At 39.7% G+C, this 25,524-nt stretch overlaps 1 protein-coding gene and 1 long non-coding RNA gene across 2 annotated transcripts in view; one reads left to right on the top strand and one right to left on the bottom strand.

The window, feature by feature from the left end:
• The window catches only part of LOC135990689 (uncharacterized), a 117,092-nt gene that overhangs the window by 47,284 nt on the left and 44,284 nt on the right, over positions 1 to 25,524 (top strand). The window contains exon 3 of the long non-coding RNA XR_010606447.1: positions 11,385 to 11,507. This is a non-coding gene — a long non-coding RNA (uncharacterized LOC135990689). The remainder of the gene's footprint in view (positions 1 to 11,384; positions 11,508 to 25,524) is intronic.
• Positions 768 to 10,113, bottom strand: PLAU (plasminogen activator, urokinase). Its single transcript, XM_065639199.1, has 11 exons — positions 10,067 to 10,113; positions 8,398 to 8,509; positions 7,188 to 7,242; positions 6,906 to 7,010; positions 6,209 to 6,374; positions 5,789 to 5,874; positions 5,468 to 5,657; positions 4,719 to 4,873; positions 3,586 to 3,726; positions 2,773 to 2,921; positions 768 to 1,908 (listed from the first exon to the last, which is right to left on the bottom strand). Exons 2-11 carry the CDS (start codon positions 8,455 to 8,457, stop codon positions 1,714 to 1,716), a joined length of 1,302 nt encoding a protein of 433 aa, XP_065495271.1. The 5' UTR covers positions 8,458 to 8,509; positions 10,067 to 10,113; the 3' UTR covers positions 768 to 1,713.

Raw genomic sequence — 25,524 nt, 5'->3', positions numbered from 1 at the left:
TTTTGTCCAGAATTAGAAATGTAGTTGACTTTAAGTATTTCTTTGTTCTTAGCACTCTTTACTACAAATTCTGTTCTAGCTAAACTTCTTTGTTGATAAAGAAAAGAAACTGAAATACAAATAAATCTTGCTGTTCAGATGTAATTTCTACGAACTGAGCTTTTGCGTAGCAGTACTTGATGTCAACTGCAAAAGCTTCTTTTCAAAAATTAGTGTCCACAAAGAAGTACTGAGGGAAGCTGAAACTATCACTTTCCTTTTAGCACCTTTCTATGACATTGTTGCTTTGCATTCTTCCACATTCATTAGCATTTTAGTTAATGAGTGAACTTTTGATACCTATCTCTTGATCCCCCCTACCAAGTGACTTGGAAGTTATTGCAGAGCAGGTCTGGAGTATGCGAACTGTATTGCTTTATGGTAAAGCCCAAAGAGGATGGTTTGGCTTTACAGGTTCACCTGTTATTCCACAGCCACTTGCAAAAGGCAAGTTCACGGGTCTAGATGGGAGTCCTGAAGCACCTGCAGCATGGATAGTGGATCCTCAGCACTTCATTCATCCTATGCTCTATGTTTTGCTAGTAAACAGGAAGTTCAAACATGTATGTTTTACCAAGAAACTTCACAGTTCAGATTAGAACTTAATAATATCAGTTCTCTTTGAATTGTACCCTTCACCTTTCAAGAGAGGAGAGACAGACACATAAGAATAAGAGAGTTTTTAATGATTTTTTTAACATTAATAATAAAAAATAAGTTAAACGCAGTAAAAATAAATAAAAATTGAGGTTCCAGCCCTCATACGAATAATTCAAATCTGTAGAAAAAAAAAAAGGCAAGTTTAAAAATAAAACCAGCATAAGTCTTGGGAAAAACTAAGTAGTTTCCATATAATATCAGTTAAATGAAATGGAATAAAGGTCTGACTTCTGACATCTGCAGCGTTCAATGAGTGCCGAGTCCTTAAATCCTCTTCTAGTGCATAGGTATATGTAAAGAGGTTGCATAATCAGAATTTTCAGGGGAATCCTGCAGGTACCTTTACACGTGATCTGAAAGTCCAGTCAAGTTTCCAATTTCCCTTCTTGCAGCACAGTTCTTAAGTGGAATACATTAAGAGTTTGTAATGCTGACATAGCTACAGGTGCCATCTTTCAGATTTTACTGTATGTTGGGCCTATAGCAATGACCCCTCTACACCAAGAGTTGCCTTAGTCTAAGTAGACTTTGGTCCTTCTTCACACTTCAGCAATAATAATGCTGATTGATTTTCTTTTACTTTCTGATGCAAAGCCTGATCACCCTTCTCAGTACTGGTTTTAGTGAGTTAGATTTCTAGAACAATACTAAGATTTTAGACTCAGGCCATGTATAAAATGAATACTCGAGTTAAATAAGTTAAAACTTTACCAATGCTTCCAGACCAAATGCCGGTTCTTCAATGAAGTGGACAGATAACTTGATATGCATAGTATTGTGCATGGGAATACTCATTTAAATATTAAATATTTTAGCTTCCCACTGAGTGGTTTTCAGGTAATTCATAGTAGTAAGATAATATATCAACCATCTCTCTGCCTCAGTAACACTGATGTGAGTGGCAGACTACACACACATTTAAAAGGAAAGCCTCTCGTGATATTCAGGACTTTAGTGTCCTGTTACCAGTATAGGCTTAATATTGTTCATTTGATTCCAGATGTAGAAAAAAGGTCACTTTGGTTCAGGAAGAAAACGACTCTTGGTGCTGATTGCATTCATACTGGAGTCAATCCAATTAAGGTACTGAGTAACTCTGGTGTAAACGCCAGGCCTGTTTTCCTTTGCACAGCCGTCTCCCCAGCTGACAATCCCATAAAGCGTCATCCTGCCATTGTGCTCACAGACCATTGGGCCACCGGAATCTCCCTGACAACAGAAGGAGAACATATTAGGCCATTTTCTGCAGATGGAGCCTCTGTAACAGGGAGCCTGTGATTATTGCTGTTCTAGACCGAAACAAGCGTAAACACCTACAAGCTAAAGCTTTGATTTTTGAAAACACCACATAGATAGAACAGAAGGTTCAATATCTGCTGTGACTTGAACACAGTCTGTAAGGTATGGAATTCTCTAGTTCCCCACAGCAGGGCACAGAGAGAAAGGTTACCTTGCACACTTCCATCCTAAGTTTCTAATCACAGATATTGGGATAGTGATAAAAGGTCAAAGCCAGCATGCCCAATTCTTCATCACAGAATCAATTGTCTCACTCTCCATAAGGTACTTTCACACTTGAGGATGACACTTGTTCTTTTTAGTGGCTCATGTGGCCACTCTGCCCAGTCAAGGGTACAGGGAAGTAAATATAGTTTTGAGGAATCTGTGGAATCGGTGTCCCCCTATAATTCACCTTTTATCCCTTTGCAGAACTACAGTTAATGGTAAGAAAGTGCGCATGGAGATTGGAGTAGCTGCCATATTCCTCTGATGCATATCTACCAGCCATTGCTTGAATAGATTGTAAATAAGGCCTTGAAGAATAATAGTGGCTAAGATACTGCACTCCTTGCACCTCCAAAGAAGGGTCTGGAGGGGATAACACCTAACTTTACGTCCCAACCCTCTTCCATATGTTTGGCCACACTGTGGGTCACCTCCATTAAATGTACTGAATTCCTGCTACGTGAAGAGAAACTCTTCTGACTAGTAGAATTACAAGATGCCACCAGCTGATCCATATAGTGTATGTATATTTAAAATTATTTAGAAGATAAACCAAACCAGTTTTACCTTGCACGCATCAGTCATCCATGTGGGATCTCCAGCACAGACCATGTTGTCAGTAACTCTGATATTATCATAATATTCATATTTGCATTTTGTCTGTGATATTAAGTTTACCGTGGCTGACATTAGTCTTTGAGCATAGTAGATGTCATCTGCAAACAAAACAGCATTTAACTATTTTCACCATCCAAGACAAAAACAAACACACACACCACAAACACATGCCCCGCCCCCCCCCCAACACCAAAACAAACAACACAACAACACTCAAACCAAACCCAACCCAACCCCATAACACACACTTTCAGGACTTAAAAGAAATTAGCATAACTATTCCAGTTCTGATTTGAGGCTCTTATTACCCACTTATGCAGTATTGCTTTACTTGTACTGTTAATGAATAGTTTTACAGCAAAAAACAAGTGTTTCAAATGCAAACTTTATAGTTTGATTTTTAAAGATAAAGAGTTTGGTATTTCTTGAAAGAAATTCTGCACAAACACAATCCTTTTTTAATCCTCCAACACAGCTTTAATTTTTTCTACTCCTCACCACATCAGGAATGAAAAAGTTGCCATGTTTTACACCTTGGCTTACTTTGTATGGTTGACAAATGTGAGAAGCATCAGATTAGAAATGCCATGGACAACTAGAGAAGATGACAGCAAAGATCACCTTTGACAGACACACATGGAGTACATGGAATAATAGAAAGGATTTTTTTTTTTTTTAATCCTTTGCAGATTATGGTATAAAAATACATCCAGTTCCCACATGGTGAAAGTACAGCTTTGGAATGAGATGTCATTCACTTACAATAATCTTGTTTTCCATAGCCAGCTATTTCACACCGGGTATTGTCTCGTAAGTAAAGGTTCTTCTCTGGCAAGCAGACTGTTTTGACATATTTGGATTCTACTGCACACTGTCCAGAATTTGTTCTTATCCTTATCAAAGCTGAGAAACAAGTCAGAGAAGATACAATTAGATTTGTAAAGCAGGTTTTTTTTCCCCCTCAAGTTCTCTAACAATAGGAGCAGTTACAGTTAATGATAATAGTTGCAATTACATTTAGTTCTGGTTACACACGGTTCCTCTCATTGCTTTTGGAATGACACTAGGTCATTATTTAGTAACAACAAAATTAATTTCTCAGCACTAAGACTGGCAAACGTTCCAACTTGAACTTTCATCCTGGAAGGATAGGGGCTGATAGCTCAGGGAAGATTCTTCTGCAAGTGTTATCTTCAGATGTTTTAAAACCTCAGGTTCCTGACTGGCTGTAGAGGGTGGCACCAGCTGCCCTTCTGAAGAGAGGGCAGTTTATGCTGTACTTCTCACCAGAAGAGCTTATGAAGCTATTCTTTGAGTCTTTTTCCTTAGTGGCAGTAATCTGGAAGGCATAGTTGAGTTCTAATTGCCAAGTGCAAGAGTGGCAAGTTTGTTCTGTGCAAGTTGCAAATACCCATCTCTGACTTGGCTGGTTTAGGCATAGGCTTGTGAAAGCCAGAGAGACTTATAAAAGTCTGGATTAATTCGGTATAACCTTTGGTTAATGCAGTACTTGATATGGCATTCTCGTACTATATGATGAAAGGCACTGCACATGCATTTTTTCATCATTTACTAAACATACAATGTGATCTCTGTAGGCATAGAATAATGTGGTAGAAGTGGGATGCTGCCAGTAGTGCTTATGGAAAAGCCATGCCTTGTACAGGTCTAGAGATAAGACAGGCTTACAATTGACTGTATACCAGGTAATGTGTCTGACATGCCACAAACCAAATTTATACAAGCTCAGCACAGGCCTAGTTCTCAGAAGCACCTAGTTGCTGTTGCGCTTCAGCTTATCTCCAATTCTACTTGTTTTAGAAGATGTATGCTGTGATTACATAGTCTTCAGCTATCCTCAGTGTTTTAACAGTTCATATTAAGTTGACACTTACCAATATCATTCTCATTGCCACCTGTGTCATCTGTAAAGTCAGGGTGAGAGATGATGTTATCAACCATGAATTCTTGTTCTTTATCATCAGTCTCATTCAGTCTGGACTTGCCAAGGAAGACTTTGTAGACAGATTTGTTGGGTGGGTATTTTGACCTGAATGAGAATAAAGAGTTTCATGAAGACTACTGGTGTCTGAGTGAGGTCAATTTAGATCCAGTTCCAGGTCTTTTTTGTGTTTACGTTAGTGCTGACAAGAAAAAGCAAAATTTAGTCAGCTTTGAAAACTGATCTAAAGGAAAGCGTCCTGATTTTCCATTTGAAGGGCTCAAGATAGAGGTTCAGGCCAGGCATCGACTATGAGAATCCCCTGCAGGATGCCAGCAGGATCAGCTTTCCACAGGAAAAACAAACAAACAACACCCACAAATGTATTGCTCAACAGTTCATCACCTTTCAGTACAACTTTTAAGTTTTGGGAACACCTAAGGTAAAATGAAAGCCTGTCTCCAATTCAGGCTAAAATTGTTTAAATTGCATAATTCACCAAAAAGTTTACATTTTGCTAGCTCATTCTGCCAGACTGAGACTCCCAGAGGAGTCCAAGCCATGTTTATGGCTGCTTTTCTTGTTTTGCTCAGAAGAACATTCTTACTATGGTACATTTTGAAGGGTTGCTTAGCAAGCATTGTGCAAAGAAATCAGTTGAAGAAAGTTGTAAAGAAGAAGGATGTGGAATTGTAAACTTACGCAGTTTGAAAACAGTGTGCTGCGGTGAGAACCCAGCAAGGGTCAATGAGGCTGCCACCGCACAGAAAATGGTCGACGCCCCTTACGTTTTGGAAGATGCCAGCTACCCAAGGCTGAGACTCAACCTCTGCCTGGCTTCCACCAACAATCTTGAAGTACTTGCTGATGCTCCTTTGGCCACATTCACGCCCTATGAAAGAAGAAAATTTTTTCAGATTTTCTAACAACTAAGCACCAACCTTGTGCTACTAAAAAAAAAAAAAAAAACAAAACCCAAAACAAAAAAAACCCCATTGTTGTCCTGAAACTGCTGTTACTTACCACACTTCTCTATGTTGCAGGGTGTTTCTTGAATGGTGAATCCCTTTTTGGTGTAACACCAGGGACTGTTCCTTCCATTTGGGTTTCTAGAAGAAAAAGGAAGTGTTCTTTTCATAAAGACAGTTTAAAAACATAATAGTATCTTAGAATTCTAACTGTCCTGAAAAGGCCAAAAATGTCCTGTCGCAAGATATGCCAGAGAAAATAATTGATAACTATTACTGTTGCATACTGGGAATTTTGCAGTACAATCGTCTCTGGTGGTGAGAACTCTAACACTTCAAAGAGTCCCATTCCAAATATTTTCAGTCAAAATTCAATTCTAGTATTTTGTTGTTTTTTAAACATGTACCAGCACTTGAGGCACTTCTGGGGCTGTGGCAATAGAAGTCATCCTGGGAAGAGTGATGCTTTTCTTACCTGCAGTAGCTGTGTTTGCCCAGTCCAAGCTGCAAAGCATTCTTCAAGTCAGCATGGTAACGACCTCTCCTGATTACTGAGGGAAGGTCCCATGGCAGACACTCATCTTCTGTTGCCATTCCTCTGTAGCTCTCCCCATTCTCAGTATAGCATGTGCTGTCAGTGTCTGAGAAAATGAATATTTTGTTAGCAGCATGTTCTCATTTATGATTGTTCTGAGACAGAAATAATCTGTATGGATCCTTCTAATGAGAAAAAAGTTCATGCATTACACTTGAAAACAGATTATGCAAAATCTGGACTGATAATATATTCTTCTAAAATTTGTTCTATATGAATTTTGAGCATCAAGTATCTTCTGTTTTAAAGCACACATGTTGCTGTTGTTTCTTTAATCATTTCAGTGTACTTCACAATATAATCAGTTGTTCTTCTGCTTCTGGACATTCCCAAACAAGTTCACTTTTTTCACCCCAAATAAAACATTTGTGAGGTAGACAAAAGTTAAGAGATCCTGGTTTTTGCACCAATATTTAGTTATTTCTCCTTACTTGGTCTGTTAGCATAAAGTGCTAAAGGATAATCAATCATGTGTTTATGGGTAATACTTCACTTGCCATTTCATATTCATGATTTGCCAATCTTTTCAGATCTTTTTGATCAATTTAGTTAGTATTAAGGAAGATAGATACTCTACCTAGTTCACAGTGAATCCCAGAGTATCCATCTGGGCATATGCAACGATTAATTCTGCTGAAGAGGTAGTAGGTAATGCAGGTTCCTCCATTCAAACAATGGCATTCTGAAAGAAAGAGACATCACTAGTTAGAGGCAAAACATCTGAATGATGAAGCGAAACATAGTTGCAAACTAAGTTTTAGGTGTTTAAGTATCATTAAGAATCTTCCTTCTTAATTGAAGATGTAATTGCAGGATTATAAGTTCTCTTTAGGTTCAAGTAGAACAAGCAGATATTTACCCTTGTGATCTGATCTGCGTTTATATGGCAGCCTGTAGTACTTCTTGCTATAAACCTAGAGGAAAAGAGAAAAGGATTTTAAGGCAACAGTTTCTGTTATGTGGTTTGATTGTCTTTTATGGGCCCAATCTCTGTTCCCTGCTGCATCCCTTCAACAGTTTAGTTTTTTGCATGCAGTTACTAGCTGAACCTGCTCTGTTGAATCTGGATGCGAATGAAGAGTGGAACTCTACTTGAGCAAAGCAGAATGGGGAAGGACAAAAAAAACCACCAAACAAACAACCAACAAAACAAAACCCACCACCATACCATAGAAAAAACCCACCAAGCTGGTCCACTGCATCAGGTTAACATTGCAGTTATTTCTGCTGTGAGAACCTATGCAGCTACCAATGGTCATCCCAAAAACAGGGAAGGGAACTTCTCCCTCTCCACCTCTCAGCCACCAAGCAGAGCAGCAAAGATGCAACATTCTCCAGCTACCTCTGTCATTTTGGTGACATTGGCGCTTCACATTTGTGCCATGGAGTAAAAGCCAGCAGATTTATACAACAATGGATTCTTGCCCTGTCTTCAGGTCCTCCCTTGGCTTTGCAGGCTGGATATTTCTTTCTCCATTGAATTAATTAAGATTAGGTTTTTAGTACACTTTTCCCAGAGGTCAAGTGGTCTTGCCTGAGTTAAAACAAGTAATGGTAACAATATAATTCCCTAATGTTGAAGAATGGCTCTGCTGATAGATATGAACCATCATACAAGTTGATACTCAAAAAAATTCAAATTCATATCTCTTCCTCCTTTCTTAGCATCACTCTTTCAAGTACAGGAGGTTAAAATTTAGTTAAGGCCCAATATCAGCCTCCATGAAAGACCAGTGAGCTCTTGGTACTCAGTGTCCATGTCTAAACTGCATTAAGGGAAAAAAAAAAAAAAAAAAAAACAGAAAAGCTAGATTTCTTGGTTATTGTGTGATGTCTTCACTATTTGAATGCTAGCAGACATCTTAGGATGGAGCACAATCAGAAGAAAACCCAAAGGGTTCAAACCCGTGTTTTTTGGAGGTATATGTACAGCATACGTATATGTACATGCAAAGGCAGCAAAAAGGAGAATTCAAGTCAAAAGCCTACCATACTGTTCAAAGCAGAAGTATAATCAAAACCAGAAGTGGTTCTAAGTGAACCCCCCCACCATTTATTTCAAAACTTACAGAATCTAGTCCTGTGACAAGTATGCCCAGGGTTACTGCGAGGAAGATGAGTAACTTCATGTTGTTGGTTAACTTCTTACTTTGTTCCTCTTCTATCTGTATTATTTTGATTCTGAAAATAAAAGAGGAACTTAGTGTCATGTTGTAGTTTTCAGTGTCAGCTTTCTTCATTCTGTTGTCTTCCATTGGTTTCAGAATAAGTCACAACACAATTGACAGAAGAACTAAGCATTGACTTGCTGTGGAATATCTTCTAATTATTTCCACATATTAAATTACAGGTTATTGTTTGATGCTTTTTAGTACATTCAGCAGTACAACCATATTTTTTTCTGAGTTTAAATGAAGGAGTGAAATTGGAAAAACCCATATTTATTTTCTACAGCGTGGGCTAACACAGAAATTGGCAGATGGATTTAGTTGCTGTCCAGCTGCTTGTACCTATTTAACTGATTATTACTACCTTGCAACAAAAGCACTGAACACCCACATTTAGGGTATGAAAGGGAAAGCTCCTTTTTCATTACATCTGTAGTTGCTGACTGCATCTTGTTGATGTTAGGTATCTACATGAACCTGGCCACCTCACTGAGTACCTCTGGCCACTGTGAACTCTTCAAAGTCTGGTCTTGATGTTTCCTCACATGTTTACAGCATTAGAGAGGCTTAAAACATATTCTGTCTTGATTTCTTACATGCAGCTAGCTCTTGGAGGCAAGTATGTACAGCAATCTTCCCAAGAGTGGCTGTTAAAAAAACAGCTTGTAAAAACAACGTGGGAAGAGTGCTATTAAACGCGGGAAGAGTGCTATTATATACCAGTATGCCTTTTTTTTTTTTTTTCCAAATTGTAATGCAAGTCATGGGATTTTTTTTTTTTAAGTGTCCTCAGTGCTAGAAAACAGGAATTGATTTTTAAAGGATTCCGTGGGAATCCTAGTTATATCTACATTGGCAAGCAGTGCAATGCAGGAGAGGCTGTGCAGAACTGAATTGGTGCAGAAGACCTGCTCCACATTGTCTCTGCTTCAGAGGTTTTTGCATTGGACTAGTTCTAGTTTGGTCCTGCAGACTGAATGCCTGCTGGTATTTGGAGTGTATCTTCTAGTTCAGTTTTATTCAGAAACACATTGCAAGTACTCTAGAGCTGCTCAGGGGTGTGAACCAGAACATAAGATATAAAGACGATCAGCGGATTCATTTGAAATAAAACCTGACATGATCTAAACCAAAATGCTGATGCAGATGTACTCTTTGCTTACAAGCATGTTTAATAATACAAGAAAGCAAATCCTGCCTCAGGTACTTGGGACACACACAGTTTTCAGATTCGGCTGAGAATTTCAGCAGATGGATCTTCCCTCAAGCATTTTTTGTATTAAGATAATTATTTTTAGGATACTTGGCATCTATGAAAGTATTTTGTTATTTGTTACCATAATTAGTTTCCAACCTTAGCACCACAAATAGTACTGCTGATTCTGTGTTAACATTATCATACTCTGTACCTTGTAGAGCAGATCCTCTCCTCTGCTGAAACACTACATTACAGGAGATTTTTATACATTTTCTTTTTTTAATTTAAAAAGCAATCCCTTAATTCTGTTCGATTCATACCTGGCATGTGTGTCCTTAAATCACAAGTCGGTTTAAAAGGCATCGCACTTACCAGCAGCGGAGGAGCCCCGCGGTCCCTGCCGGTGCCGGGTGGGTGCAGAGCGGCAGCGGCCGCAGCGCGGGGCGGGCGCTATAAAGGCCGAGCCGGGGCGGTGCTGGGGCCGCTGCCGCCCCGGGGCGGGGCCGCGCCCCCGCCACCCCCCACGGGACCTGCGGATGCCTCGGCGTTTACCTTCCTGCGAACGAAAGTTGCTCGAGTGACTCAAGAGGGGAGTTTTAAATGCTGCTTTTTAGTTTCGGGGGATGTAGAGGGGTACGGTCAGGGCGAGCAAACAACTGGATTCAGGGTTAAATTTCTGTAAGAGGCTCCTGGGCTTCCCCGCGGCTGTCAGCAACTTAGGGGCATTTAGAGAAACAAAAGAGAAATGCGAGCGACAGCTATGAGGAGAATGGCTTGTGGTGAAACATGCCTAGAGATACGAACGAGCGTGATGTATTTTATTCGTATGGTGATAACTACAATGTGAGAAGCACAAATGACTTGGTAATTAGTAGAGGATTAAATTGATTCAGGTGTGGGTTACACACAGCCCACTGGGAGGGGGTATTGGGCCAGAATGTGTGCTTGAGGCACTGAATGTGTTTTCAGAGAGCTGCCTCCAGCTGAAACGGAGGGCATTTGTGGCAAGCAGGGTGCATTCCTCATGCCAGCTGGAATCTATTAGGACACGGGGCTCACAGCAGGGGTGAAAATCACTTTCTGCAAAGCTACTTACAGCTCCCTCACTCCTAAATGATCTGTTGTTCCTGAAAAATTGTTCCTGGTTTCCCCATAATTTCTGTCTTCCAAAGAAATATTCAAAGCAGGGTTTTTTTGTAAGATGTGGATGGAAATGTGAACTGACAGATTTCTATCCAAGAATGCAGGCCCAGCAAAAGAGATAGTCTTTGCTAGTCCAGTCAAATGTGATTTTTCATGTTATGCTGTGACATTGTAGCAATGCAGCGAATAACAGCAAACCAGCACATAGTATTTGTGGGTACATTCATAGGGTTTAGCTTCAGGTAGTGCAGGTGACTAAGCTGAGGCAGATCTCCATAGGATGTGTAGCTGATGAGGAGCAGTTTCTTCAGAGGCCAGGTCAAAGCAGGTGGTGATCTGAGTTTCCCTCAAGAGGGATGTTTTCGTAAATGGAAATTCAGAGCTTAAGGAGACCACCCTTCTGCATTCGACATCTAAATTCACTGGTATGAGTATGGTTTAGCTTTCTTCTTTCCTTCCCACCTTCTATTTGTGCCAAGTCTGTGATATAACCATACCTTTATTTGGGTACTTTGGCCACTTATGTTCTCTATTCCTTTCTGTTCAGATCTTTAAGCTTGTGTCAGAACAGACCTCACATCTGCTGAAAGCATGCTGAATTCACTTCACTGAATGTCAGGAACTGAGTCAAGAGAAACAGTTCAAGCTGGAAGACCAAAAATGAACACAGGTAAGGAACAAATCTTTCTAAATTTCAGGAGATTCATTTTTCTCACTCTCTGTGGTGACTGAATATATCAACATCATAAGCAGTTAGATCCTCTAAGAAACAGGACAGAAAATATCATGGTAGAATCCCTATAGAAGGCTCTTCACTTTAGATGAGTGGCTGTGGAGTAAATTTATCCTAAGGAATAAATTCTGTGGGGTGGAATGGAAATAATCTAGATTTTAAAAGCAGTCTGAATCATTTACTCACATAATGAATTTTAATACACCAACCTTACAGATAATAAATGAAGAAATGGGTCACAGTTTGATTCAGCAGGGAGAGCAGGGAAGGGACAGGGTGCCAGGAAGAGGAGAGGTCCTCAGGGCTGGGCAGGTCCTCTCCTTTCTCCTCACACTCCCAAGGAAGAGGTGCTAGGCCTTGGTGGCTTTCTCAAACCCTCTTTCTGGAAAAAGTGTCAACCCTAGAGCATCTAGGTGTCCTCTTTCACATTTATTGTTCCCTGAGAAGTGCTGTAGAAGTGTGAGCAATTACCTTCTCCCTGAACCTCTGATCAAGCGAAGTGGCACCTGTTCCTCATTTTCTCCCTAAAACATGAAGATTCATACTTGTTTCTCAGGTGCGAGAGCCAACAATTTTTGTTGTCTTCACTCTGGCACAAGATACAGCAAGATTCAAACCTCACTTTTTCTACTATTTGTCATATACTTAGGTTTTACTGAAACACTGTATTACTTTATTCTCAATGATAAAATATACCTAAAAGGCCACCAGGAGAATTGACCCGGGCTGTGGTGTTGCTTTGTTTAAATGGGTCTGGTAACAGTTACCGATCAGAAACTCTGCCATGTTTGCGGTACGGCTTTAGTGCCATCAAATTACTTTGGTCTAAATATTTGCACCTAGATAGGTGGGTGAATTATAGTTGAATGATTGAACTGAAACTATGGTTTAGCAGAGAGATATCCAAGCTAGCTGCAAATGAGTTTGCTTTGGTACTGCAAGTAATCTCACAGCAAACAGGGCTGCATGATCTCTATGAGTATTAAGTGACTCTTAGGGAAGCAGAAATGGATGAGATAATTTCCAGTGCCCGAGTTCATTGAGCTGGCCAATGGTTGGCACAAGATCTGAAGTGAGGCTGCAGCTGAAATAAACCCTCGGACCCTTGTAATGCATCCTGTCTTAAGGCAGAGACCTTGGAAAATCTGTAGCCTGACAGTTCTGGCAAGACCTCCACCTGCCCTCAAAGCTGGTACAGGTGCAAAATGCACAGGCCCAGGGGGTGGGAGGGGTGAAACAGGACCAGTTCTGCTACCAAGGGACTTTTGGTATCTTCAGGGTAGGGATTTGTTCATTAATACGTGTCTTGAGAGTTTAGAAGGGCCCTGTTACAAGCTATATTCTCTCTCCAGAATAAGATTGTGATAGGACAGAGGAAAAGAAGGTCTTCATAACTCAAAATCCAAGTAGTCTGGGAAGAACAGTGGACAAAATGAAATGCCTGCTGAAAGATTCTTGGTAAAATCTGTTTGTCTAGTAGATACTGATTAATGACAAACCACTGGCCCTAAGAGAGAAACTCTTGTGCAGACCCATGAACAAGTTTTGTATTTTGAAAGCTGCTTTCTGCTTTTCACTGTTTAGTTCTATTTCCTTACACATGTCTGGGGTTTCATCACTTTGGTCTCTTCCCTGAATTTGGCAGAAGTATGGGCAGGTTGGTATGGGGGAAGACTTCTGAAGAAGAGAAGGTGCTACAGGAAGTGATACGGGTTACCTTGCCGAAGACAGTTTACTTGCTTAGTAGGAGTGCAGTATCTAAACAAGAAAAATCAATTAACAAAATTTACAGTAATTCATTTACATAGTCAGGGCTGTTAATAATAGGGTTTTATATATTTATCTTGTCTGTACCTGGATTATAACACAGGCTAAAGAAAATATATATACCTATTATGAGCTGCTCCTGTGAATCAAGTGTGTGAACCCCTTGCAGTTGTATAGTACTTCTCTCAAACAGAGTTCAGATGCAGTGGATCCAACCCTGGAGAGCTAGTAGGATCACACCCATGGTCAGGCAGGTCTTGGTTTACTGTGATTCTGTGATTTAGTTTTTAGTTACAGATAAAAATGTTGCTGATTCTTTTAATTTATAGTTGAAGTAACTTGAATGTTTCAGACTAATCGCCTAGCCTGACTTAGCAAATTTAGAAAAGACAACATTCCATTCCAACTAGATGAAGACACTGACCCTCTTAAAGAAATACAGGGTTTTTATCTTGTGGTGGCGCGCTGAAAGAGATAGTGAGGTTTGCACTGTTTTGCGGAAGTTGCCAAGGTGGAGGTATTATTAATTCCAGTGTTCTTTTTCACAGCTGATGATAAAATGTTAAAACTAAAGAGAATACTGTCCACCATACATTAGTTGTGATGGTCCATCAGTAAACCCCAAAGGGATAGAATTCATGGAGAGTTAAGTAGCCCTGTAAATATTAGTAAAAAGAACTGCCACAGAAGTACTGTTTGATCAGGAAAAATTTCCCTTACTGTGGCACCCTGTCATTCACACTGGTTTTCTTAGTCAGGGACACTCACTAGCCTAATAGGAATCTCCACACACTTAAAATTACAGCCATGCTAAGAAATCTGCCCCAATCCTGAAATCCTGGCTCTGTGAGCAGGCACTTCTGCAAGCCCCTGCTGAAGGGAGTGAGGCTCAGTGCAGGAGGAGCAGCCCCTTCTGTTCAAGGCACTTCTAGAGTCAGGGCTCAGATATGCCTGAGGCTTTATGGTGCCTTAAGTTTGGCGGTTGTGTGGAGCATGTTCTGGTTTGTATCCCATATCAATAATGCCACAATTATGTTTATTTAGCCAACATGGCTTCCAATTAAATAGAAAAATCATTTGCAAGTCCTTGCTACTCATGGTACATTAAGAAAGAGGAGGTCTAAATTTGCCTATGAGCAGTTACCTGCACCTGAATCTCTGCCACCTCACATAAAAGAGCGGGGTTAAGCCTTACACTCAGTATTTAGTTAGTGATTAAGAATACAAAAGCTAAGAAAACACCTAGATCCTTTTGACATGACTTGTCATCTCCATAAGGATAACAGTTTGGTGGGTGTGGTTTTTTGTTTGTTTTTTTGTTTGTTTGTTTGGGGTTTTTGTTTTGTTTTTTGTTTGTTTGGTGTTGGGGTTTTTTTTAAAGATAATAGCTTGTCATTGAATTAAGTAGGCCCAGCTATCAGTATAGAATGTAAAGGATATAACTATATTTACAACAGCTTTGTGTATTGGAATGTGGCTTCAAAATCAAATAGTATTGGGTTACTGTAAATTTTGGATTATGGCAGAAAGGATTTCAAGTCAGTTATAAAATGTGTTACGAGTTTAAGGGAATTTTTTCCAGTATTAAGTTGTTTTAGAATATTCTAGCTTCACCTTTAAAAACATGAGCACTTTTACAATAAAACATTTTTATTCTCACTTTGATATTAACCAACTTAATTTTTTTAAATCAGTTTACTTCTAGCTCTTGAGATAATAACAGGTATGACTGAATAAACCAATAGATTTTTAAATGTAAACCAATAGATTTCAAATGTTACATTATCACCATTCATGAAGTTAAAAATATACAGCTCACTCTTTAATCTTATTCTCCCAGTTTACAGCTTGTGTGAGTCCCAGGAATTTCCCGAGTAGCTGATTTTAAGTTGAATGTGATTCATAATTCTTGTACTTTAATGACTCTTGATTACTTGTCAGTTGTTTGTGGCTGGAATCTGAAGCAAATGGTGAGCTCATTTCCTTTAGGTATAATTCAGCTACTCAGGTTTCTTTGTTTATTTAAAATTTTGTTCCCTTTCCTTGCTGCCTACAGTTTTTTTCTCATCTGTGTTATCTGTATGGGTAGATGGAGCGGAGCATATCAGTTGTGGGCCACTGGACTCTCTCTGGAAGCATGTTGACACTACTTGTTGCTTTGCAAGCAGCAAGAGTAGCCAGCCTTTATCTCTGAACTAAGCCAGTATAATAAAAAACTTGCAAATGGGCTTCAGTCACAACAAGAAACCAACTGCTGTTGGCTCAGCTATTTTATTACACTAGGAAGGGATGTGGTTGAAGCTTTAAAGCAATATAATGCCTCCAAAACACAGTTTTGTTGGATACTTCAGCGGCGTTCTTCAAAGCGACTGGGTGAGAAGTTGACTCTGGGTACAGGCTGAGTGTCTTGAGCACCTGTGAAATCCCCTGTCACTGGGCCCATTTCATTCATGCGTAGAAAGCAGCTACTTGATGAATGTTCTTTTTTTGTATACAATGTTTTGTTGTTTCAATGAGCTGTCCGGATACGGATATTATTTGAACAGCAATGATCACATCTGAGGATTTCTTCATCAGCTTAATATGCACCTGCTTTTAAACTATGTCTTGCATCTAATTTACCATTTATGAAAATCCATTGATTATGAAAATCAGCAACCCCTTTGTTTGTTGAAATTACTCAGTTGAGACTGCTAAAATCTAAAGCAAAGATTAGTCTGAGCTACAGATGTTGCGTCCAGATCCTAAATAGCTTAAAATTATGTTTGTGTTTAGGTCTAGGCCTGTCTTTAGTTTCTAGTTGCTGGTAGCATCAGAGGGAAACCCAGAAAAGAAGACTGCAGTGTCTGAAGCTAGAAGGCAGAAAGCAAATACAAAGTTTTTTAGGGATTAAGCTGTGCGTCTTTCAGTGATCTTAAGTTCTGAAGTAGGATATTTTTCAAGGGAATCCTATGTCTGCCTGCCGTTGACTGATCTGCAATAGCATATTGAAATCTGACATTGGAAATTTACAGAAAAAGCTGGCTTGGCCTATTATTTTGCAGTGCGTCAGTCAATCAGATTCACATTCCACAGGAAACCAACAAACAGAGAGCATGCCAGTTGGCAGGATTCTGGAAAAAAAAGTTTTGCTAAAAACTAGGAAGAAAGTAAATTTGGGGGAATGAGTTCTGTGTGCTGTATCCCACTGATGGTGTATCCAGAGAAGCAGCATACCTTCACCTCCTATGCAATACAGCCCAGGCGAGAAAATTGGCATTGCTTATCTGTGAGAGGCTGCCTGGGAAGGTCATTTAGGATTCCACTCCTTCCTCCTCCATCTTTGGCTTTCCTACTCATGAAGGAAGATAATAAATGCCTAAACTAACATAGACAGTTCCTACCTACAGGGAAGGAAGTGGTGATTTTAAAGGCTGCCCTGCCAAGCAGCACTAATATCATAACAGGTGTCTTAGTGGAGAGACAACTAATTGTTCCTGCTCTCAGTCGGGTGTGACACTGCCTGTTCTTAGCAGTTTGGCCTCCAGGGAGAAAACAGCATGTTGTGCAGGTCTTACACCTCTCAGGTAGAAGCCAGGGGTGCAGGATCAGTGACAGGGAGCCCTGTCTGCCCGGTGAGTAGCAGGTGGGCTGAGTGTATCACTTGCTGCTTACCAGAGATGCATCTCTCTTGCAGCTATGGCACAGAATTTTGCTACCATCCTTAAATGCAGGATTGTTATGACTATAAGTATCCAGGTACCATAATGGCGGGCAGCAGCATAGATTTTTAAAGCATTAATTATCTAAATAAATACAAGCTACAGAAAAATAACTCTATAATCATAACATTAATGACATAAGTCACGGACTGTTCTATGAAGTACTGAAAAATCTCTGAAGAAAAAATACACCCCTGGTAATTTACAGCTTTAGGAAAAGCACACCAAATGCAGGAAGATATGAGTGCGGAGATCCTACAGGGCAGCACTGCCCAATGTGACAGGCAGAGTCTCTATAGACTTGCAAGCGAACAGCTGTTGAACAATTCAGAGGAAAAACAGTTTTAAGGAGAAAAAAAAAGTTGCTTCCTGGGTGCTGCTGAACAACAGCATTCTTCCTGGATAAGCTCATAAAGAAACTGTGCTGAGAAGAAAGGGGAAACACAATTCGCTTGGATACTCTAATAATAGCATGTATCTTGGGTGCTCTAATAATAGTACTTATCTTTTCTCCCCCTCCCACTCCTTCGGATGTTTTGACTGCAGTCTTCCTCCTTTTTTTTTTTTTTCTATTTAGCTTCCTGTAACTTATTTGTAGTATAGACACTGTGCTACTTTCCCTAATCTTTGCTTGCTGATGATTATTTAAAGTTGATAGTTTAAGTAAATACACCTCTAAAGCAAGTTGTGCTTGCTTTTCTGCAGGAACTTTAACACCTATCCTGTCTGTGGCAGTTGTATTGATAGCCAAAGAGGAGAAAGAACAACAACAAAATAAAGAGAGAGATTACAGAGCCATCTCATATATGATAAGCACAACAGAAAAAAAAAACTTTTTGAAACACTTTTTGTTTGCAAAATAAACCTTTTTTCCATCCTACACAAAGTCTTCCCAAGGGAGGTTCTGGCATATAGTGGCCTGTCATCAGTACCACCAAGGGTATTCCTGCTAGAAGGCAGAAATACTTTCTGTCTCTATGGCTTTTTTCTTGGCAATACTGACCACTTGTGTGGTCACTTCACTTCTGTGATTTTGGTTAGAACTGTTGGAAATTACAATATTTTATTTCTTCTGAAATATATCTGGGTTTTGACCAAAATATCTCAAATTGAGATACAACAAAACCTCCCTCGTTGGGACTTTTGGAAACAGTTACGGAGTTTATCTGCCCTTTGTTCCCCCAGAGGTGTCAGGAGTACGCTCTCTTGTTTCTATGGACCAAGCAGTGAGAGAGGCAGGCATTTACAGTGGAGACGGAGAAGGCGAGGTGTAGAGCAGAGTCTGTGCTAATAAAACTGTGAGGCTCAGCATATGGGGCTGCATGCTGGTACTGTTGTAGTCATCATCAGAAAGGTAGAGTGGAAGGTGGGGCAGGGGGAGAGGCAGTGTTAAGTGTTGTTTGCCTTTCAGAAACTGCTGTGTTTTAGCCAGGAGAAGGGTAAGAAAGAAGTGTTATTAAGTAAGTAGTTGTCAGAAATGGAAGAAGAGCACAGTATCAAATGAAGGTTGTGCTGTAAAAGGTTGAAAACCACTTCTCCCTAGATTTAATATCAGAAAAGTTAGTAAGTGGACAGTGGAGGCTGGCCACACAGGTTAATCAGCAGCAGTCAGCATCCAAAGGATGAATGCGAAAGGGTAGGCCTAGAAGGAATAGATCATGAGAGATCCTGAGAGTGAAAACAAATTATGTATGGCTGACTCAGTGAAGAACAGGCAGATGATACAGGGTGGCTTTATCAAAGAGAATTCCATAAGAGAATCCTTTGCAGGAGGTTTTCTGAGTGCAGACAAGAGAAGCAGAATTGCATTTGTCAAGGCTTCTGGCAGGCAGAAAAGTTGTGTTGCTTTCAATGATAAAGAAGCTGGAGGATGGTGGTTTTGGACCCAAAAGGACCAGGAAACATGGAGCACTGTCATAATCAATTTGAGTTTGACCTTATGAACACAGTCTTACAAAAGGTGATACCAGAGAGATGTGTGGATTTACTCTTTGACAGAGTGAGGGAAGTTTGCAGTAGAGGTGTAATATCACCTGCAGAGAGATGGCAAATTAGTTTGCTTTTCCAAGTGAGATGTGAAATGGAATAAAAAAGGGAACCAAAAGGCAGCCATTTCAAGGCAAGAAATGTTGAGTTAGGAGAATAGGAAGGGAGGCAGCCAAGGACAGAGCTGTGGAACGTGACCAGTGATGTGTCAAGGGAGCTCCCAAGCCCAGGAGAAGGAGGACAGCGCTGCTTCTGAACAGTTGTGGTGAGGGTATCTTCCACTTCATGCGAAGGACAGAGGAAGATTGGAGAAAGCCTGAACTGGAAGTGGAGGAGAAACTTTACTGTAAAGTTTGTATTTGGTGAGCTCTGAAGTGATCAATGTATGAGATAGTTGCAAGTAGTGTAAAGAGTGGGATATTGTTAAGGCAAGACAGACTATAGGAAAGAATCGGGTTTTCCCTAGCAGCACCTGGTGATGAACATTCATGTTATAGTCCAGTAGGAAAGCTTTTGCCAGCCTATGTGAATTCCCCTGAGATAAATGGAAATTTCTAATATAGTATAACACAATTCATTATATGGAACTACTTCTATGAATAAGCATTACTCAGTGGGAGTAAGGAACGCCAGGACAAATCTTGGGCTACTGTTTTATGCTATACTGAATATTACTTAAAACTACCTTATGCTGCACTGAATTTTATTTAAAAGAAAACTAGCTTAGGGAGATCCTTGTCTTCTGTTCATTTCAATTGAGTAGAACTGGGTACCGGAATACCTACTAAATCAGAGACTCAAACCTTCCTCTGAAACACACATCTATAAACTCAGTTACTCTGTAACATGTTTATACTGGTGTAACAGGGATCAGCATTTGGCCTGTAATAATTCATCACTGTATTCTTGTATCCACAAAATTATATCAAAAGCCCCCTGGAGAACATATATTCTAATGGAACAGCTTTTCCTGGAAAGCTACCTAGTTACTCAGTGTCTCTTGGGCCTCATTGATCCTCCATTTCTCTCTCTGCAGGGCTTCATTCTCCTCAGGAAAAGGTGGAGGATGACTCCTGCCCTAGGCCACACTCTTCACCGTAAAAGCTAGAAATTCATGACTTAGGCTGACGAGAGCCTGGCATCCCAATCTTTCCTCTCAAGGTCACTGCAAAAAGTGGGTGCTGCTACTGCTGCCTCTTCTGTCAAGCTCCTCCTCTTAGAAGATAACTTAATATGAGTCTTAAGGGGGAAAAGGGTGTTTTTAGTGCAGGTGCTGAATGTCAGCTGGGCAATGGTTCTACAAAAGCATAAGCTCATACACCTTAGGATGTGTTAAATGTTTTTAGGGGTGCTCTCATGGGACATAACAACATCAAATAACTACCTTAGGCATTCTGAACCACCAGGCCAAGCACTTTTTTTTTTTCCATGCCTAAATTTGATATGTGTGGAAATTAAGCTTGTAAGAGTAATGATTTTTTTCAAGCTAAATTCCAATAAAGGCAATGTAGGCTAGTAGGTCATTTACTTGTTTCAGATAGTTTTGTGTGATTAATGCTACTCCTCTGCCTTTCGTTCTTCTCACTGTGTGATTCATATTGAAAAAAAAAAATTATCTTGTTTTGACAGTCTGGTGATATATTAGTAGGTGATTCCACAATAGCATTCAGTGTCAGGCAGACGTGTTTGCTTTGATCCTCAAAGTATGTCACTACATTAACATGAGAGAATTCCTGAAAGTGAGGTTCATTAAAATTACAGTGCTGCACAGTTCTGGTTTCACAGCTCTCAGTTCTGGAGCTGGATAATTTGGCACACTTGGACCTCTGTCTCTCTCCACATTGCCTTCTATAGGCATGTTTGACACTTTTTCCCTAGCTGCGATATATACTGAGAACAGTGATTCCCCAAAAATTAGTGAGAAAATGCAGAAAAAGAGAAAAGATAAAATCATTTAAGGAACATAAGGAAATCACAGTTTGGGCATGTGACATTCAAGTCTGTGTGAGCATATATATCAAGTATTGTAACTTGAAACAGTTTGTGTAAGTCACTTCAGACTTAAGTATCTTCAAAAAAACTACCAAAAATATAAATATAAGATCTGACAATACATCTCTACAGACACTTCAAAAGGCAAAACAAATATTATAAACTATGTTTTGGTTGTTAATAAATGACATAGAAATTTCCAGCAATTTAATGAAAGTGAAAATTAGACTAGGTACCTGAATCCTTGGTGCAACTCGTGTTATGAGAGGATTTCTTCTGCTATTATATGGACCAGAGCTATGAAGAGCCAGCAGAGCCCCAGGATCTGTGACTCATCAGGAGCTCTGAGGCACCTTTGATATGACAGATAGTTTTCTGAAATCTGACATGAGATTTACCTTTCCAAGCAGTAGTAACACTTGTTTTAAATAAGTCTTCCTAGGAAGAGAAGAAGCCAGAAAGCTCAGCAGCTGGAAGTCAATGTTGTATTTTCTTTTTACTTCTTGATAAAATAGAAGTGTTTATTGCATATAAGCACTGCTTTGCTTATAAGCAGGTGATTAACAATAGGAATGTGTCTATCTGATACTCTGTCTCAAAGCCTTAGAATGGTAGATCTTATGCAATGACCAAAGGAAATGATGAACTCCTGAGTTCTTGTATAGTACTATTGCCATCTCACCTCTGCTGAAACCTGTATTCCACAGCAGGGCAAGCTTCTGGGGCATTGTGTTGGTTCCTTAAGGTTCCTGTACAGCAACATCTCGGCTATGGGAAATTCCACAATAATGTACAAAGACGGTGAGGTTTTGGGTCTCTAAGAATATTCCAAGTGCAGTTGGGCTGCCTGTATAAGCTAAAAATGACACCCACTGCAAAAGATTTGGTTCAGATCTTAGTGCCTTCCTCATACACAGTCCCTATTATGTCATCTGAGAATTTCTGATTTGAATTTTCAAGTTTTGTAGTGGTTGTTTTCTTCATCATTCAGGCGTAGGATGAGAGGTCAGTGCTGTTACTCTATGAGCAAAATAATGTCCCAGTTCCTTGTGCACAAACCTTAAGAAGGAAATGTGAATATGTTAGCAGTTCAAGGCTAGGCTTATACTGTTGTTTTCTCATGTTACTACTCTCCTTTTGGACAATCTTCTTCAGAAACCTCATTAATTGAGTCTCCAGACTAATTAAATCTTTGCTCATTCTCAAAATGAAGAGACTTACTGCTTACTACCAATTAAAGCAGATACTTGATGTGAAATATTGAGTCCTTTGGCAGGCATGTAAGCAGTTAAATATATTTTAAATAAGCTTGCAAATGAGAATAGTTACAGCTGGGCTAACAATAAGAAATTGGAACAGAAGCATCCATTACTTCTGACTACAGCTTTATTTCATGCATGTTCCTGGTACTTGACAAATATTTTTATAAGCACAACTTACCAAAACTTTTGCTAACGGAAATCATGGCAGGAAAGTCACAAAACTATAGTAGAGTGCTTAGGCTTGGCTGCTTGGCAGAAACAGCTGAAGTTGTTAGCCCTGGCACGCAAGCATGACCTCATGATAAACTCGCTGATCCTTACTAGGACTTAACCGTTTCTACTTGCAGCCAAGAGTCTATTACCAAGAGGAAGAGACTGTTGACTTTCTTTTGCATATCATAAGGACATTTACCAGCATTACTGACCAGAGACTTAGCAATGAATTTATGAGCTGGGACGGTCATGTGCAATATGTGCACATGACACGTGTAATTTCTGATAATAGTACCATGTAAAATTCCCCCACTAGTCCTTTATTTGTTTTTAAAATGTGTAATATGACAGTGATCTAGGAGTTGCTTGTTTTGTGTTTGTCTATTTCTAAAAGTGTTGTACACCCTAAGATATGTAAATCCAACTCTCAGAAAGTTTTAGCTATCTTGACTTCCTGACATAGAAAAATCATCCTGTTCAATAAGATGTCTGTTCTAAGTGCTTTGCCGCACCATTGAAGGAGGACACAAAGCAAGAGAAGCATAAAGATAGACATGCTTTCTTTTTTCATTTGAGAAACTTAGTTTATCTTCCTAAGAAAAATGAATATTTTACACCACATATGAAACACTACTGCATTTGAATAACCTCATACGAAGCCTGTTAAATGGAGTAGTGTATTTTGTTCAAACACTACACAAACTGCTTTATGTTCTGCAACTTTGTTGTCTTAAACTGTGAGGTGAATTCTCAGCTAACCAGCTAAGCACCCCTTCAAAATACTGCAGGCAGAAACAGTCCCGCAGGAAGTGGGATTTGTGATTCAGTAAACGGCACCTTGCCCACTGAGTCAGTGTTGAGCCAGTGTCCAAATGTGTTTCTAGAGCTTGGAATATAAAACTGAAGTCCTGAGTGCTTGGGTAATTCATTGATATATTGATGAGAACAGGGGTATTAACCGCAACATCCCAGATTCCAGACAGGGATAGTTACAACTTTCCCTCACTTCCTTCATTGAGAGGATTATTATTCTCCTTTCTTCTAAGCTGGTACCTTTTCCTGCACTTAGTTGGTCACCATCCTCTAGGATGTTGGAAGGATGAGTGCCACAATTCAGATGTGCAGTGTGCCTTTCTGTGGGCACTGCTGGAAGTCTCAGGCTTGGCACCTGCAGTTTTGCAATCCCATGCCTTATCCCATGTGGAGTCTGTCTTTCAGAGAGACACCACCACCGTAACCTGTCTGAGCTTTTTCAGCTGGTTCAATTTTGCAACCAAAAGGATGCACTGAGACATTTGCAGTACATTTCCTCTCAGGACTCATGACCCAGTAGATGTGCACAGTGACTCAGAACAGCCTTTTCTAAACAAAGTCTTAATTTATGGATAGGAATTGAAAAATCTCAGCAAAGTTTAAACTGAAGATGTTTCACATGTGATCTGACTGACTCTCACATGTCCAGTACAGAATTGTTCTCTACTCAATAGGTTTCCCGTTATTTTATTTTTTTAAATCTCGTTGATATATTAAAAAAAATCCCAACTTTACAATTTAAGAAAAATAAGTCCTCAAAACAGATATCTACTGTCTTTCATCCACACAATAATTTATGCGAAGGTTTGTAACAGCAAATTTTGGTACCTGGTCTTAAAAAGTAATGCCAGAAGCTGCTGTGAAAGATCACAGCTTCAAATCTGATGTTGTCAGGCAGCGTAGGTGCTGTGATCCTGCATGTAGTTGATGACATAGTGCCTAGATTTTGTAAGTCTTTTTCATATTTAATTGTTCACATCCATATTTTTGTAGTTTTCCTGATTTTCGTGGTTTTTTTCCTAATTATGAACTATCTACCTGTATTTGACTTAATTTTATAAAAATTTTACTTGGAGTCTTGGTAATCTTTTAGACCTGCTAGAATTATTGTTGCAATCATTACTAGCTACATGTAAATGGTTTGAATTTTTTAGCAGGAAGATGCATTTTGGACCATTTAGTTAACCATTGTAATCTGTATGTAATGGTTAACTGATTTCTGAGACTATGGATCATATTAAACATTATGTAGCTAATTTAGCAGGTGGATGTATGTGGAGTTTGTCAACATGTACCTCCATTAAGGCTGTGGATATATTTAAACATTACATGTATGATCTTAGCAAGAAGATGTGGTTCATCATGGGTAATGGAGTAGCTTCCACAGCAGAGAAAGGGACATAAGCATGCAAAATTCAATTCCCTGGGCACAATAGTACCACCTCTGAGTACCTGCTAGAACTAGGCTTGCATGTTCAAGACCCTTTGTTCTTAAAGGAGTCAGTCATTCCATCAGAGTGAAGAATAGGATATTGATCAATGTGAGAAACAGTGGCAAGATTTCACTGTGAGGCATGATCAAGAAGTTCTCTTGGTGTCATATGAAGAATGCTCTGATCATGCACAGCACACCAATTATCCTGGTCTCTCCCCTTCCCCTTCCTTTATCTTTCCTCCACCCTCTGAAACAAAATTTTCCACTTGATCATGAAGGAAGTGAGGGAGCCTGGATGCTACCCCTGGAGGGAGAGCTAGAGGAAGGGCTGGGTCACTTAGTCAAGAAAAGGGGAGGAGAAGGAAATGGTCAGTGAAAAATAAGGTTCTAAATACAGGTCTTTGGACTAGAAATATGTTGAAATACTTCTAAAGAAATGAGGGAAGGGGATAATATAGGCAAAGCAATTTAATCATATGCAATTAGTAACAGGAGCTTTCAAAGTCTGTGGCCTTGTGTGAGACCAACTGCCAGCAACATAACACAGAGTGCCAGTTCTCATTAGGTATTGACCCAGAAATGCCAATCGTTATGAAATTCCTGGTATCCCTGCAGTTCACCCACATAGCAGCCTGCCTGTGCTGAAACTCACTAGTTGACCTTAACTCCATTTTGATCGGAATCCTTACTGATGCCTTCATCTGTCAGATTCTGCCTGTTGCAGCACCTTCCTTTGTGGCTTCTCTCTCCCTCTCAGATATAATGATTTAAACTGTCTACATTCT

Source organism: Caloenas nicobarica, chromosome 7 (genome assembly GCF_036013445.1).
Source record: "Caloenas nicobarica isolate bCalNic1 chromosome 7, bCalNic1.hap1, whole genome shotgun sequence".
NCBI lineage: Eukaryota > Metazoa > Chordata > Aves > Columbiformes > Columbidae > Caloenas > Caloenas nicobarica.
This window is presented reverse-complemented; position numbering and strand designations above follow the sequence as displayed.

What these genes read in the sequence shown, in the direction of transcription:
- PLAU (XM_065639199.1), bottom strand. Translation starts at nt 8,457, where the DNA reads ATGAAGTTACTCATCTTCCTCGCAGTAACCCTGGGCATACTTGTCACA. An exon ending in ACGCAGATCAGATCACAAGG is followed by an intron (nt 7,011 to 7,187) that starts GTAAATATCTGC and finishes TCTTTCTTTCAG; the next exon opens with AATGCCATTGTTTGAATGGA. An exon ending in GCACACTGTTTTCAAACTGC is followed by an intron (nt 4,874 to 5,467) that starts GTAAGTTTACAA and finishes ATTCTCATTCAG; the next exon opens with GTCAAAATACCCACCCAACA.